The sequence below is a fragment of the Lutjanus erythropterus genome, chromosome 3, assembly GCF_056507025.1.
Source record: "Lutjanus erythropterus isolate fLutEry1 chromosome 3, fLutEry1.hap2, whole genome shotgun sequence".
In the NCBI taxonomy this organism is placed as follows: domain Eukaryota; kingdom Metazoa; phylum Chordata; class Actinopteri; order Lutjaniformes; family Lutjanidae; genus Lutjanus; species Lutjanus erythropterus.
In genome coordinates this window covers 34503454-34520273 of record NC_139319.1, presented here as the reverse complement: position 1 = coordinate 34520273, position 16820 = coordinate 34503454, and the positions used below count along the sequence as shown (strand labels likewise).

Below are 16820 nucleotides of genomic sequence, written 5' to 3'. Positions count from 1 at the left end.
GTGTTTTCTAAAAATCTGACAAAAGCTTTTCATGCAGGGGGATAGCAGGACATAAACCCATCTTACCACAATGTAATGAGGCTGAGAATTTAGTCAGCTGAATGAATCAACAAGAGGAAACAAAGTAGGTAAACTAGAGTTGATCCAGAGTTTACTCACCTCTGTATTTACCAGCAAACCCCCTGCCTGTATCCTACATCATCTGAACTCCTCTGCACTGGAGGTGGTGATTTTAAGTGCCTCTCCTGTTGATGACTAGGACAGTAGATTGACAGTTAAATACAATTTGACCAGCTACAACAGCAACTACAATACTTACAGTACACACTGATGCATCAGTATTAACAGTTGAATGATATAATTCAGTATATAATAATACAGCAGTCATAGGTGTGAAACAAGTACTTTTGCTTTAATACTTTAACTACATTTTGCTGCTAATACGTCTGTATTTTTTACTAAAGTAGGATTTCTCTTGGAGGAATTGTACTTGCTGTGGCGATACCTTTCCTTCAGTGAATGATCTGAATACTTCTGCTAATTTATTATTATTATATATTCAGGTGGTGTACAGAATGCAGGAGTATTTGTGCATTGTGTTACACGATCACTTCAAATGTTGGAAAAACAACAAAGTTAGAAATCAAGATATCACTGGCTGTTTCCAACTAACTGCAAATTTGACAGAAAGGATTTTCAGACAGACCTGTGAAATAAGAAGGAAAAAATGTTGCAGCCGCAGATGTGCAAATGAATTTGCTTGGAAAAATATGATGCAGAGGATTAAACAGATAAAATGGGAAGTTGGTAATAGTAGTGTTTCATTAACACACTGCATCTTATCTAAAGTTTACTCACAACAGTCAGACTACCTCCCTACACATGTGGGCTAGTGAGGAATTGTTTGACTGGAAAGGGCGACTGAATCACAAAGATTTGCTCAACAGTCCTCTTGATTTAATTAGTTATCTCTGTGTGACCTTTATCATTGATTCTTTTCCATTTGTCATCAGGGCATTAAGTGAAATCCAGAATCATTCTGCAGAAAATCAGATGCTGCAGATCAGACCATCCTCAGATTAAATTCTTAACAGCAGACTCATGCAAAACCCTAGTACAGATTTTTATGACTAATACTCAAGGATGCAGAGTGCTCTGTGAGAATACTGAAGTAGCAATACAAACTGTCTTTTCTAATTTAACTATGAAGTTAAGTTGTCTGTGTGTTTCTTATATCAAAAGATGAATAGTGTATTTAAAGTGGTCTGTGAGTTCTGAAGAAAAATGTAAAAAAAAAAAAAAAAAAAAGCTCTGGTCTCCAATACTAGTGATGTGTAAAAGTGTCAAACTCACAAGGTTAAGTGATTTATCTGCCAGAATAACTATATACAATAATATAGAATATGATAGTTTGCTAACTACACCCCTACACACACACAAACACATTTATTAACCATACAAATATCCTCCTTCTTAACAGGCTTGTCTGTTAGGAAAATCATGAAAAAGACAATTAGTCAACTTTAATGCAAAAATTCAGAATAAGGTCACATTGCAATGTTTTATTTACATTCAATTTCTTTACATATCCTCAGTAAATTGAGGGTATTATTCAAGTATTAATTTATAAAATCTTTACATTATTTCACATAAAGCGCTGTATTAACAGAAGGGAAGCGTATTTAAATTTAAACATATAAACTCCACAGTATTTGAATATTAACATTCCTTAATGAAATACATTCAGCAGAATAATACACTCTAAATACTTCTGGCTTTAATCTGCAGCTCCCTCTGATGGTTATATTGATACAGTTCAATTTTTCCACATTTGTTTACTGTAGTGGTTCTCAAACTTTTTCTGGCATGCCCACCTTCAGAAGTTCACACCCCACCTTTTTTCTTTTTTTAAATCGATTATTAACAATGACAGGGGAAGCAACTAATAAAAAACAATCAAAATCTTGTTTGTTTATTTTCCCAACATAAATCATATTCATTCTACTTAAAATCACTCCATATTTTTTGCCTGGTTATCAACGTCTCACCTGCAGGCCGCTGGTGGGGTTTGACCAACAGTTTGAGAACCACTGGACTAATGGAGTCGCTGTGCAAGTTATTTTTCTCTTTCAAAGCTGGCGAGAATGGGGTTAAGACATAAAACTGAGTAATACTGATTCACTCTTTAAGTATCAGTCCTGCACACCTTTGAGACTCTCAGGACAGAGCATGTTAGTACTGCATCCATATACTGTGGCCATGAGTTTCCAAAGGACAACACATTAATAAGGAATGTTCACTTATTATAAGTAAACTGTATAACATTTATAATATTTTGTGCAAAATCATAGCATTAGCTAGCTTCCATTTGTAAGGTCAAACAATGAACTCACAAGTAAACTTTGATGGAGTATGAAAAAGATATTATGACTGAATCCATTAAACATTTCTGAAGTGGGCCAGCCGAGAAATGTCAAACTGCAAAGTCTAATGTGATCGGCTCCACCATCACAGCCACTGTTGCTGTAGTTCCTGCCACATGCTTCTATGTGGGTGTCTCGTTTAAAAACGTCTTTGTACGCCGAGTTCTTTTATGTTCAGTGACACAGTTCTTTGTCTCAGCTCATACTTGGTTGACTTCATTCTTCTCTGAGCTGGGGAAGGAGGTGGGCTCCCAGCGGCCCAACATGTTACCCCTCAGACCTGCCTGGCACTTAGCAATGAGGTAGATCTTGCGGAGGACGGTGCGGCGCAGCAGGATGTAGACCCAGGGATCGAGGACCTGGTTCCATGTGGCCAGCCTCACGCCCATCACCATCAGGGTTTTATAGTTGGGCAGGTCATCTCCAATAGATCCTGCATAGGAGTGTATCGCGGACATCAGGCCAAAGATCTGCAGGCATGAAACATGAGCTTACAGTTAATTCATGATGAGCGTCAAACTATGATTACTTAAAACTAACAGTATTAAAAACAGGAAATAGATGTTTTAGATAAGCACTCTCATTTTCTTATTCTTTGTACCACAGATACACCAATATTGTTTTTACACTATCACATTAAAGGTGCAATATACATGATTCAGATTCAATAGATGTAAACAAACAACAATGTCAAGATAAAGTGGAGTAATGGAATTCACTGAGCTTACATGTTAGTGCATGTGTGTGCATTTTAGGCAAGGAATAGGCAATACAGTAACATAAAATGTATCTATATTTGATCAACACTGCGTAGACTGGGTAAACAAAGTGCATATTTGTTACGGTCTGAAATGCTGGTCGTCTACTGCGACCTGTAGTTGCGTTGGATGCCGCTTGCAACACCTTTAAATATTGTTATTTTCCCATCCGTATCAGAAAGGACTGATGTTGATTTTTATGAGTCACAGCACAGGTGCAGGTCTGAAACATGTTTGGATGAGCTCTTCAAACATGTGTACCTTGAGGTAATTCATTGTTGTGTTAAAGTCATAACAGTCATAACTCAGTCTGACGAGACTGCCAAACTGAACTGATAACAGGTCAGGTTCAGTTCTTCCTGTTATGTAAAAGTAGACTTAATCACATGCAAACACAACACAGCTTTGATCTTAACAAGTGTTTGTTGTTTGAATTCTCTGAACTAATGAAGTGATCACTGCATGCACACACACATACAGCAGCTGAAGGGGCAGCTGTTGTATGCAAACAGTGCAAAGACCATAAGAGATTAAGTTTTTCAAAACCGATCTTTTAAGTTTTTCAGACCTGGTCTTACAGACGTTTTTCATGGCAGCATACTGATTTTGTGAAGCATTTTGTGAAGCGGAGCCTTTCCAGTGATTCAACTTGCACAATAGCAGCACCTTGACTCTGTCTGACCTGAATTTAATGTAATCTAAATGAGTATCATTGGTAACAGCTGTATTTATTCTACTATTTCATGTCACAATGGCTGCTTTGAAAAAGGGTCTATTGATGCTAGAACTGCTACTCAGAGGAAGACTTGTTGGTAGTATCAATACTGTAGGTATTGATCTACCCACCCTGTTTTAAAGGAGCATGCAGCAGAATATGAAATCAATGTTTGTTAGTGGAGCCTCTCTTCCTGTTGACTGTACACTGTATCCATCATTTGTCTAAGTTATCAGAATTTGTTGTCATTATTACTGTTTTCTTATTGAATTGCAATTGAATTTCTGACCTGTTCCTAATTTAAAAGTGGTATTGAGAGAAATAATCCTAAAAAAGACACCACAAATGTGGACAGTAAAAATATTTAAAATCCCTGCACGTCAACACAGATGTTTTCAATCACCCTGGTTGATGAGAACTGTGGTAAACTTTTTCCACTGCAGCTATTTTGACATGAAATAGTAGGGATAACGCAGGTGTTACCAATGAGACTAATTAAGGTCCTGTTCCATTTAGTTAAGCAGAACCTTTCCAGTGAGTCAACATGCACATGTCTACGCACAGCAAGAAAGGAGAAAGTTGTCCCGTCCTAATAGGTGGAACAAGACATCAAAACACCATCCTGAGGAGAGCTATTAACAGGCTACATAAGTGAAAACACTGATTCATGTGTAAGGATTGAAGTAAAAACTGTTCTTAGAAGAAAGGTGATGTCTGCCATGCCTTAATGACCTGGTTGCATGCTTCCCTCTCTTTTACTTCCTGATACTCACCAGCAGAGGGCTCCAGCAGATACACGAGGTGACCATGATGCCGACCAGCTGCACCACCATCTCTATGTCGTGTGATTTGGCTGAGTGATGGGAGCCGGGCTTCCTCCTGAGCCGAGCGAGCACCAGCGTCAGTCCGCTGACGGTGTTACACACCAGCGCCACAGCCAGCGAGGTCAGACCTAGTCCAGAGAACAGCACCACGAACGCCACATCCACCTCCTCAGTGTCACTGAGCACGTTGATGAAGCACCAGGTCCCCGGCTCCTGGTAGGTGTAGGAGCCCAGCTGAAAGCACGGCAGCAGGGCCACACACAGAGCTGACGTCCAGATGACAAACAGGCACATCTTTGTGCGTGTCTTTGTGACCAGGGATGAGTGCAGCAGCGGCTTAGTGACCCCCAGGCAGCGCTCGGCAGCCATGGCGCAGCCCATGAAGAGCGGGCACAGGCCAAAGAACACCATGCTGCCACCCAGGAACTGACACATCTGATCAGAGGAGTTGAAGTCCTCGGGGTGCACGCCTCCAGAGAGGTAGAGTCTTAGAACCAGGGCACCAGGGATCACATGGCCAATGAAATCTGTGACCACCAGTGAAGTGGCGAACAGAAGGAATGTGGCTTTGGTGCGCCGGCGCTGGCGGGAGTACGCACTAGCCAGGATGAAGAGGGCTACGATGTTGGAAATGATGCCCAGCGTCATTGACAGTATAACAACAATGACGCCGCTGGTGGTGGGCTGCACCAAGGTGGAGTTTCTCTGCGGCGACAGCCCTTCAACAGCCACCCTGTCCTCCACCTTCCCTGTGCTGTCATTAGAGAAATGAGGGAAGAGCGTGGAGGCTGAGGAGTTGTAGTGGCTCAAAGCTAACATCACTGAACCCTGAAGTTCATGAGATCCACAGTTAAGGGAGGCTGCAAGAGAAAGAAGATCAAATATAAATAGAGGAAATGAGCTGTTCATCAACATCAATAAAATACAGCTGATTTGATGATTTACACATTTACACACATAGAAGTGAAAAATTATGGACCAACCTGAATAAATGTGAAAAAAACACACTGAATGCAGATGTTTCCATGCAGACAACAGGTTATTAATATATACTTACTTTAAGAAGACACTTTCTTTTTGACTTGTGCTTCTGTTTATAATGTCTTGTTTAGTATTTTTATGGTACGTATGTATATCAATGTGCACTTGACGTGTAACTTTGTCCCCTTCTTGGCCAAATAACCACTAACAGCTGGACTCTAAATGAACATTTATGGGAGATTTTTAAAGGGACATGTCAGACAGCAACTTCCACTACCATCTGTCTCTGTATCAGTATTTGGACAGAAGACCAAAAATGGACATGGTTTATACCAGCAGTCACATTAAATCAATATTCATTGGCAATGCACTTGTGTGTGTCTACAAAGCACCAAGTTGATTTAATATTGGCAAATAATTAATTATGAAATCAACACGCTCATACTGTACTTTTCATCTCTTTTTTATTTTAATTTATAACTAAACTTTATTGACTTAACACCACCACTCCTTTAACTGAGGGATACTGAGCAGTAAGAAGCTGACAAAAATGTTTTAGCATTTTGAAATATTATGTTTTGCGTTGGAATTAGAAACTCCTTGCAATAAAGATATTTAAAATTTTTTGCAACAATGCTGTGTTCATGTTTCTAAAAATGTTAATTTTACCTACCTGCACTACAAGAATCTTACACACAAGTAAAATTAAGTTCTTGTGTAAAAATGTGCTTGATAATAGTAAAATGTAGTACTCTGAATGTTACATAACATTTCAGAAACGATTTCTTTCCCTGAATAACTGTGTAGAAGAATAATGTTTACATCGCATTATTTATGCTTTCTAGATTAATGTATTCAGATTCAGGTGCATCCCCAAACACAGGTCATAAACAGGACAGTTCTCCCAAAAACACACTAAAAAAGGAATTCCCTTTCATGCTTTTGCTGTCTAAACTGACCTAACATGTAACCAAAATATCAGTCGACAGATATTATCAGCCAGATATTGGCTTATTGCAGCTATTTTGGTCTAAATCAGTAGCGGCACACATATTGTCTGATATGTGCCTATATTAAAACAGTTTTTTAACAGAACATAATGCAGATTTTGTTTATTTGTTGTTGTTTGTTGTTTATAGGCAGCATTTTATGTATATTTGGTATTTTGGGTTTTACATATACATATACGTTGCTCTATTTCTCTTTTTAATCTACAGTTATTTATAATTATTACACTTTTTTTTCAAACAAACAAAAAACAGTTACGTTTACTGATTCAGCACGCTTATATAATTTTGAACAATAATGTTTATTAAACTGTAAAATATTCTGCCTCCATTATATATGTTTGTCTCTTTTCAGGGATCACTGCAAAGACGTGTACTCGTGTATATATTCTATATTGTGTATTATATTCTGTATAAAGAATTTTGCTTGACAAATAGATATCAGATCTTTTTTACTCCCTGATATCTGTATCGGACACAAAAAATACAGTATCAGTTGGGGTCTACTGAAAAGGCAATTACTGAGATTTCTCCCAGAATGAGACCTGAATGTTTTGAGGATGTCAGCTGGTGACAGTGATCCTGGAGTTGTGATGTGATGTGAACCAACTAAAGAAAACCTAATAGTTGAGTTCCTGTAGCTACATATATCATGTCACATGTTTTAAGTAGATATAGGAATAAGGTCGTCTTGATCGTGTTGTTAAGAACTTTATTTATCGCCCTGTACAGTGTCATTCACAGTTTGTCAGTCGTGGATATAATGTCATTAAATGGTGTCAGGTTTGCAGGAGGTGGAACTCGTTTGCAGAATATTGTGCAACTAAGAAAGTGAGAAGTGGAAAACTATGATCACGGTAATAAAACTAAAAAAAATCTTAATTATCAAGTCACTGTCAGATATGCAATCCATCCAGTGCTAAATTTAAGGTATCTGTTGGGCAAATGTCATGTTTGGGGGGAAAAATCTACTTTATTCTGTCTCTATTAATGAAATGAAGAATGACTCACCACTACATAGTTGAGATGTCCTTCTCAGTCCAGCTGAAGACAGTTTTCCTTGTCAAACTGATATCCAGAGTCACTCCACAGACAGGAGCTACGGGAGGGTTTCAGAAGTCCACGAACAGATGAGAAAATGTCTTTTTCTGAGGGTCAGAAATCTCGTTTCCTCCTAATAAAGTCCAAGACGTCGATGTCCTCTGCGCAGTATTTTCCATGTTTGAGTCCGCATGTGCGTCTCATGGCTGTAAAGACTCCACTGACCCTCACATACCGACTCAAGGTTTTATAGCATGTCTGTCTCTCTGTCTTCAGTGTGTGTGTGTGTGTGTGAGTGTGTGTGGGCGTCTCTGCTGCTGTTCGGCCCTGAGTCAAGTTCACGTCTCCTCCTCATCCTCTGCTCTGCAGCTCTTTCTCCCGCTCCTCTCTGTTTACGTTAACTGTACGGACACTAATGACACTTTAATGTCGTTACTCACTTCATGTGTGTCACTTTCATTTCGTAGAAATGAGCTAAAGCATGCCTTTTTTTAATCTTTAGATAGCACAGTGTGTCCACCAAATCTGCTTAGGTTTACATTACAGCAGATATCACTGACTTAAATGTGCGCACGTCAGGTCATGACCCTGTTCACAAGGTTGGCACTGGATTATACTTGTTATAATGGGAAATACATTGTTCAGCTTTATTTTTTCTGCAGCCTGGATCGATGTGAACAGATTCTGTTTCTTACTCTTTTTCTTTTTGCTGTTTAATGCGCACCTCTGAGCTCAAACTAACCTCTGAGGTATCAGCTATCCAGACAGATCCACTACATGATGGATATGCTGTTTATCAGAGGGATTTTCTATTTCATTTCTCTGAATAAACTGGAATAAATACCCTCAGTGCAAGGAGGCACTGTTGGACTCAGAGGGGGTTTAGTCTTAGAATTAAATATATTTTAAAACAAGATGAGAGACTTTAAAGGGATAGTTCACACAAAAATGAAAATTCAGTCATTATCTGCGCACCCTCATGCTGATTGAGGGTGGGGTTTGTTTTGTTAGTCTGCAAACTTACTGTTTGGTATGTTTCTCTACGGCTGCCCTATCTGTCGAGCTTTGTGCTTGGCCTCCGCTGGCAGAGGGTGTGTACAGTATCAGGCAAATCAGTGGCGCTCTGTTGGTGGTGGAGGAGTAGACTTCCGGCTCATAAAACAGTAAGATATGTTACCCTCTCCTGGCTCATAACTGTCACATTTGGGCACCCGCCCTTCATCACACCACGCCTGAGCTTCAGCGTACAGTCCCTAAGTCAATGCTGAGTTTTGCTTTCACACAGAACACAAACTCCAATCTCCTGAGTGTAATTCCTGTATTTGAACCATCTCTCTTCATCTTTTCCTGGTGAGGACAAGCTGAAAACACAAACCTTCCACCTCCAAGATTAGGGAGTTTAGAGTTGTTCTCACTGAATTAATGTAACCAAGACATCAGGTTCACATGGTCAGACAGGCCCAAAGAGTTCAATCCAGCCAGCTACAGCTGCAGTACATAAGGTAACCACAGTTAATACCACTGCAATTACTGTCACTGGACAGTGACAGATATAGAGAGAACGTTGTTAATGTTTACTGTCTGCTTGTAAATTGTTTGATAAAACATACTGTATAGGCCTATATTAGACATAAATAATGCTGCCCATTCCAGTGAAAAAACCATGAATGTCGCACTGCATTTTATAGACTGCTTTTCTTTGTGCTCTGTTTTATGCCCCAGTGGTAAATAACATGTGATAGATACTGTATTTTTTTATCCTGCATATTTTGTCTTTAAATTTTGAGATATTTGTTTTGGCATTTGCATTTTGGATACAAATACCTGGATAATATGGAAAAGTCATATTTACCTTCATGGAAGATCCAGATGTTCCTCAAGGACTCTGGTGTTGGTCCTGAAGGGTTTTGCAGCTGCATTCAGGAAAACATGTCAGTTTTTCTTCTGTTTGATTGACAATCAGAGGGAAAACCATGATTTAGGTCCTCTGGCTGCATACTAGGGACAGGTGGTCATGTTTGTATTAATTTTACAGCGACCTGGCAGCCCAGCTAGACACATACTTGCACAAGTTGTGGTTTGGAAAACAGGGTAAAAGCAACATCTCAAATTGGCTGCTGGCTTACAGGACAGAGAGCAGAGGTGGGCACTGACATATAAATTGGTTCATTTTTTGAAAGACAGGAACCTGGAAATGAAAGGTTCCATGGCTGGCAGCAGTGTACTAAGTCTGTGAACTGACAGCTGTCTTTTGAAGGTATACTGTAGAAAGTGACTCAGTGTGCCAGGGAAACATGGTTCATTTAAGGTGAGAACTTAAATGCTCTCACCTTAAAAATGCGAACACATCACCTAATACTGGATAAAAACATATTTGGCTAAGACATAGAACCACTTTTCTGATCTTAATGTTAACTAAACAAGAGTGTACAACCATGTAAGCAGCTCTCTGATGTTGTACTTAGGTAATGCAGTGCTTTGAGTTGAACGCATCGACTGTAGAAAATGCCTTAAACATGCGTTTTTTAAATTGCCAGCAGGAGGCCACTTCACGGGATGTAAAAGGAATGAGATTGTATGTATTCTTATAACATAATGACCCTCATTCTCACTTGATTCATTACCTCAGTAAATTGTCTCCTAGTGTTTTATGGTTTTGATCGCTAGTTTCAGTATGATGCTCATTTTGCAAATTTATGGTCCCATTTAAAGCAAAATAAATGATAAAACGGGTTATGCTTTAGGACATGGGAACCTCATGATTGACAAGTCGTTACCATGGCGTGTCCTTGGGTGCTCAGTCACATCCAGTCAACATAGAGGTGTGACAAGTAGTAGCTCCACACTCTCGTCCAAATATGGTCATTTTTGGGGCCCAAAAAACAAGATAGCGACAGCCATAATGCTAAACCTGAGGTTGTCCACAAACCAATGGGTGACATCAGAGTAGGTACTTGGCGAAACAACATGCTACCATGCTCACAGTGATAACGCTAATTTAGTGATGTTTAGCTAGTATAGTGTTTATCTTGTTCACCATTGTTTAAAAATATTAGTATGTTAAACATTACTAATTAAAATCATAAACCATGTTCATCTCAGTCTGCCATAGTCAGTTATTGTGTTGTTTAAGTCACAGAATTAGCAAAATCAGTGAGATTCCTCCTCTGGGCACCATGAGTGTCCGTCCAACCATTTTCAAAGAATTTCACTCAAAACCCAAACTTTGATGCATTACATTCCCCATGAACCTCTTTCCTCATTTTACTGTCGACTCACTAATGAAGGAATAAAATGGCTAAAAATCCTGTGGAAAGTATCCTGGTGGCACTGGAGGAAAAGTCAGAGGATCATCAGAGTTATTAGGATCCTTTCTCTTGAGGACCATGAATATTTGTTCTATATTCAAGGCAATCCATCCAATTGCTGTTGGGATATTTCAGTCAGAAACACACTGGACTGACAGAACAAATGACTCTCAAGAGCAGTGTCATCCCTAGAGATAATTATTGAAAAAAACCCTGCAGGCTTGTGTATAAACAGACTTACTATCAACTTTGATCTTAATATACAGAAAACCATAAGTTAAAACCTTATTGTCTAAGAAAAGTCTAGACTTGGCGTAAGTGATTTTCCTGCTGGTTATGTAGCAGTACTGCAGTTTGAGACATATATGCGCTCAAAGCTGTGGTGAATATTGCATTAGTTTTATGAACAATGTGATTGAAATTGTCAGGTAAAGGTGGGAGGAATTCATTGCAACATGCGTTTGGCTTTGTTTGTCACCCCACTATTTAGTCCATCAAACAATAGATGTTGTTTGACTTCAGTCTCCTCGAGCATCGCTGTGATATTCTCTTCCAGAAACTTTGCTTTTCTGTTTTGGTCCATGCCTAAGCCTCACTAAACCTTAATTTGAGATAAGGAGAAATCACTGATTGGAAGGCAGGTGCCATCAATTTTAAGTTAATTTTAGATTTACAGATCACAGATATGTAAGTTACAAACGGGCTTCTTTTATGCTCAGTATCTTCTAACAATCAAACATAAGCACACTGACAGAAATTATCTTATGTTCAAGTATAAAGCTAAGAACATTTTTATAAATGAGGCCTCTTTTTCCAAATTCATTTAGCTTGTATTTGCTTTTCTATAGGCATATTATATTAAAAGACATGGCAACAGTCAAAAGAGAAGCAGTTGACAGTGAATTTATACACATTCAGTTCTGACCAGACTGTTGTTTATTTCAAAAATCCACAGAAGGAATTCAGATGGATTAGGTCTAGACAAGGCAATTTGGGAAGTCAATGTTGAATTAGATTTCTCTCTGTTATATTGGTTTCATGTCCTTTATTAGCACATCAGAGTAGGCATGTTTCAGTGTGTGCTGATTGTGGACTAAAGAGCCAATAATTTAGAGCCAATAATTTATGTCTGATTGTCTTCCTGGTGCCCCTTTAGACTGTAAGTGCAACAATCAAGCGTTTGGCTGCCATGTGTGTTTTTCCTCTGGCTCTGAAACGAGACCTTGCTGCCCCCATTTTCCTCTTACAAATGGTGCCATTTGGCCTCTGAGCCCTTTGGCTCTTCCAGTACTAACTCTGGGTTTATGGGTTTGAGGCTCCTCTACACCCTTTCTCTTTCTACTGACCACAAAGAGAAAAAACCCTCTGACCACATACCCGACGATCTCTGAAGCACTCTGAGAGGGAGGAACTCTCCAGATACGAAAAGTTTAGAATGAAATTTCTATCTTTTCTTTAAGTCTGAAAAATGTATGATTGAAAAACATAACAGGGAATTTTCTTGTTGCATGTGCACACAAGAATTTCATCTTGGATTCAAGACCCAAAAATCTCCCACCACAACTGTTCAACAATTCCTTGCATTTCCCATTTTGCCAAAACTTTTTGCAGAGCACATGCCTGCATGTCAAAGAGATTGAGCATTTCTTACCATTTGAGTTTCTTTGAAGCTGACAGGAGCTTGATTTGCCAGCAACTTTGCTCTCTAATATTTGAAAAATGTTTTTTTTTTTTTTTTTTTTTTGGTTTTACATGAAGGACATTCATGCCTGTGATAGTAATTTCACAATTGCAATGTGCTAGTTTCAATCACACAATGTAACATTGTGTAAATGCATCCTGTGTGACAACGGTAACCAAGGGGTCTGGGCTTGTACATTCCCCATTGACATTTTAAGGAGATGCTGGCTATTATGAGTGGAAAGCCACATGCTATCTGTCTGGGCGTCTCAGAAACAACTGGCCAGAAACGAAACACTGGAATGTTTGCATGAGAATATTCAGCCAAGGAGACAAACCAGCTGTCAGAGACAGAAACATGTTCAGCTACATTCATCTGATGAAACACACACTCCTTGTAGTGCAAATTGTTTAAAAACTGCTGCCTGACTGTCTGGCTGGAGCCCAGAGGTCATTTCTAATATTTGGTTACCGATTTGCCTACTGTATGTCTCAAATTCTGCAAAGATAGGAGCAGGTGCTTGCTGTGCCAAGAGAAATAGAAAAATCAGAATATGGCGAAATCCACTAAAACAAAACTAGAGTTGTATCACCGCTGATTTTCCTTTTACCAGTGGTGATAACATTATCTACATGATCACATCAATCTCTGTTCTGATTCAAGCTGAATCACATCCAGTGATACAAAACAGAGTTTTAAAGTCAACATTTTGAGTAACTTGGAAGAGATAATTCACCATATTCACACCCAGCGTTTTTTTTCCTCTGACGTCACACTCAGGATGGGAAGCTCAGATGTCATACAGCTATGATCCAGGTTGCAAGTCACATTTGAAAAATCATCATAATTTCATTGCTTCCTGATTAATCATCAACTGAAAAGACTATTTCAAGTTAAAACAACATATTTGATATCCCATTAGGTACACAACAGCTAACATTAGCATTCAACCACTTCCTAGCTAACAGCACGATTTGACGTTGTTACAAATGATTCTGAAATATCAACACACATCTTGGACGCAGTATTTAAAACTAAGCTTGCACCTAGTAGACGTAATCAAGCTTGCAATGTAGGCTAATGTTTAATTAATCAATTGATTTGCTGTCTCTTAACCTCAACTGATTAAGTCAGTAACATTATGTGACATTTTACGCCCACTGGAACACAAATTTGTGTGTAGTGTTCATGTTACATCCAACACAAAAGTGTTAGTATGAGAAATAAGTATACGGAGAAATGAAAGATTAGATTTTTATTTTGTTCTAACACAACCATAACCCTTTTAGCTGCTTAGCTTACATGCTCAGACAAGAGACAGCAAGACAGTTAAGATCGTACTGCAAGATTGATTCTGATGTGTTTTACCTCCACAAAAAAAGAAAAGAAAAAAAGGTGTCTAAGATGTGCGCATGTATTTCAGAATAAATTTACGCTTTTCTTATCGTAAGGTCAGCTAGCAAGTAGTTGAACGCTAACATTAGCTGTTGCCTAACAGTAGCTCATGGGTTATCAAATATGTTGTTTTAACTTGAAATATTGCTCCGTGCGATTCCAAATTTTTGCTATCCCATTTTTTTCAGTTGCTGATCAATCATGAAGCAGTGAAACGATGACACTGTCAGATTCCCAATGTACGACTTGCAACTTAGAACACAGTGTGACGGGATGAGTGTGACGTCAGAGTTAAATGGCCGCTGTGTGTGAATATGGTGAATAGCAGTGGCTGCTTAGCAATATTGCACCACCAGCTACAATAATGCTAGAAATAACATGGCACAACAAACTTGTCTTCAAAGCAGAGAAGACTGAGGCCAAGTTTGACTGTTTAGGCTGGAGGTCCAGTGTTTTGTGTGATATGCACACAGCAACACAAAAAGTAGCTGCACTTGAAACCAAAACGGTAAGACATGAGCAGAAGGATTTCCTCAGTATTAAGAGCTGTTATATTCAGCTGAGCATTTACTGGAGTTATTGCGCAAACAGAACAACAGTGTTTAAACAGAAGACCTCCAGTGAATTCGTCTATTCTACCCCCTGATGTGTCATGAAGTAAAACAAAGTAAAAGCTTCTATGTTTCAAATGGATGCATTAAGATCAAGGTCCTCGAGTACCTTTAATTTATTTTACAAGTGTTTTATGCAGAAGCTTATGCATACCAAATATTTTCTGTTTCAGTGCTTCAACAGTTGTCTTTGTTCACATTTGGCCTTGGTTTGTTGCTTTTTCTCCAAATGACTACATTTAGCAGGATATTTAGAGATTATCCTTGGTGAATAAAGAATTGAAGATACTGAAAGCAATGTGTGTCCTGAGTTTATCACACCGCAGAATGTGTTATTAACCACCCAGCCAAAGTTGAATGATTAAAATGAAATGATTAAGCAGTTTTCTCTGCTCTGGGGTCGTGTCCGCTCTGCTGACTCCATGTCAAACGCCACTCTGACCTGACAATGACCTGAAACATGGACACTCTGTTTAAATGGACATATCCAGACATGTTTGAGCTACCAGAGCCAGAGGACGGGGACCAGGTGGTATTTTTTTGTCTTCTGACTAGAGTGGCATAAAATTTTACCCTCATGATCACGTAATAGTGATTCTAGACGTTTTTCTCTACCAATATCATCAAGACCAACTGTCAATTTGTCAAATACTTTGATGTATGATGAGATATCTGCAAACCCTCAGCTTTATTATGAAGAGATAAAATGGATTAAGAAATACATAAATGAAATTTACTTGACTATACTGTTTAAAGCTAATTAGCATCATTAGCATGCTAACAGGCTTACAGTCTTATACTTTCATCTAGCAGACACTTTTATCCAAAGCAAAATACATCTAAAGGTTGATACAACACAAACAAGGACCTAGTCAGGAGAGAACATGAGTAAGTGCCATGAAGCAAACATGCTAAACTAAGATGATTAAAATGGAGAACATTAACTGTGACAGGACTTGTACCAGCAGTCTGCATCCGGTGTGTCAGATTATATAAAGAGGGAGAAGAAGTGGAGTAGATGGATGGCTCAAACAAACACAAGACTTTCACCCAGGAGACGAGTCAGGTTCGGGTCTCATGTGAAAACCAAAATGTTATCAAAAGTTTAAAGGTTGGCTATATAATGTTACATAAGTCATGTGAGTTACATCACGTAACTTTCATCCTTCAAGTTGCTTCACTGACGTCACAAGACATATTTAACACAACACGCTTATTGTAAACCAAACATGGACTTATCCTAAACCTGTCAAGTAGTTTTTGTTCCTAAAACGAACCAAACTATCAGGTCAAAACTAACTACCCAAACTGCAACTGTTTTGCAGCATTAACCACATGATAAAAAGGCTTTCTGGCACCGTATAAGATACCGAGGAGTGGTGACAACGTGTCAGTATTTGATGAGAGGGGATGAGAACATGTTGTGTAATCAAGTTATCATGCTAATGTTAGCATTTAGCCCAAATAACTACTCTGGGTTGACATACAGCCTCACAAATAGCCAGCGTAACTGTAGACTTTTTATCTTGGTGCTTACAGTTCAATAGAGATGTTTCTTCTTCTTTTTTTATGTATTATGTCAATAGTGTCCACTCTACTCTGAGACTCTTGCAGAGGTGTAGAGAAATAGATACTGCCTGATAGCAGATCTTGTTCTATTGATCACTGCATCATAGCAAAAAATAGCAGAAAATAGAGGTCATAAAGCATCATTCTTATGATTTAGCCTACATCTCTCAGTTTACAGCTGTCATCAGATGTTGTTACAGTCATACAATAGGTCAGTGGGGAATGGTTATAAAGTTCACATGGCTCAGTATTCATGTTGCACACACAATCAATCATTTTCTTTTGTTATCAATACTCCACTGTTAAATAAAGCATATGAGGTAAAATGAACTTTCTTACTGAATGATGTCTGTTCCTTATAAACCATGTTGGGTTTGCCACATGTCCTGGAAGATTTCCAAACCAATGACAGAGGCTGGTCAACGATCTGACACTACTCTACACACTTAAATATATTAATATATGTTTTGGTGTTTGTCTTCCTGAGACACTCTCTGGTCACAATGC

General features: G+C 38.8%; 1 protein-coding gene across 1 annotated transcript; it reads right to left on the bottom strand.

Annotated features, from left to right (window-relative positions):
• Positions 1–1542: 1542 nt before the first annotated feature.
• LOC146330364 (prostaglandin E2 receptor EP1 subtype-like) lies at positions 1543–8040 on the bottom strand. The gene is made up of 3 exons (XM_084715890.1): positions 7720–8040; positions 4670–5580; positions 1543–2893 (listed from the first exon to the last, which is right to left on the bottom strand). The coding sequence occupies exons 2-3, from the start codon at positions 5537–5539 to the stop codon at positions 2624–2626; spliced, it is 1140 nt and encodes a 379-aa protein (XP_084572016.1). The 5' UTR covers positions 5540–5580; positions 7720–8040; the 3' UTR covers positions 1543–2623.
• Positions 8041–16820: the final 8780 nt, after the last annotated feature.

Bases quoted from the DNA above. Each gene is read 5' to 3' on its own strand.
- LOC146330364 (XM_084715890.1), bottom strand. From the start codon at position 5,539: ATGTTAGCTTTGAGCCACTACAACTCCTCAGCCTCCACGCTCTTCCCT. The intron at 2,894-4,669 runs GTGAGTATCAGG...TCATGCCTGCAG, and splicing joins TCTGCTGGAGCCCTCTGCTG to ATCTTTGGCCTGATGTCCGC.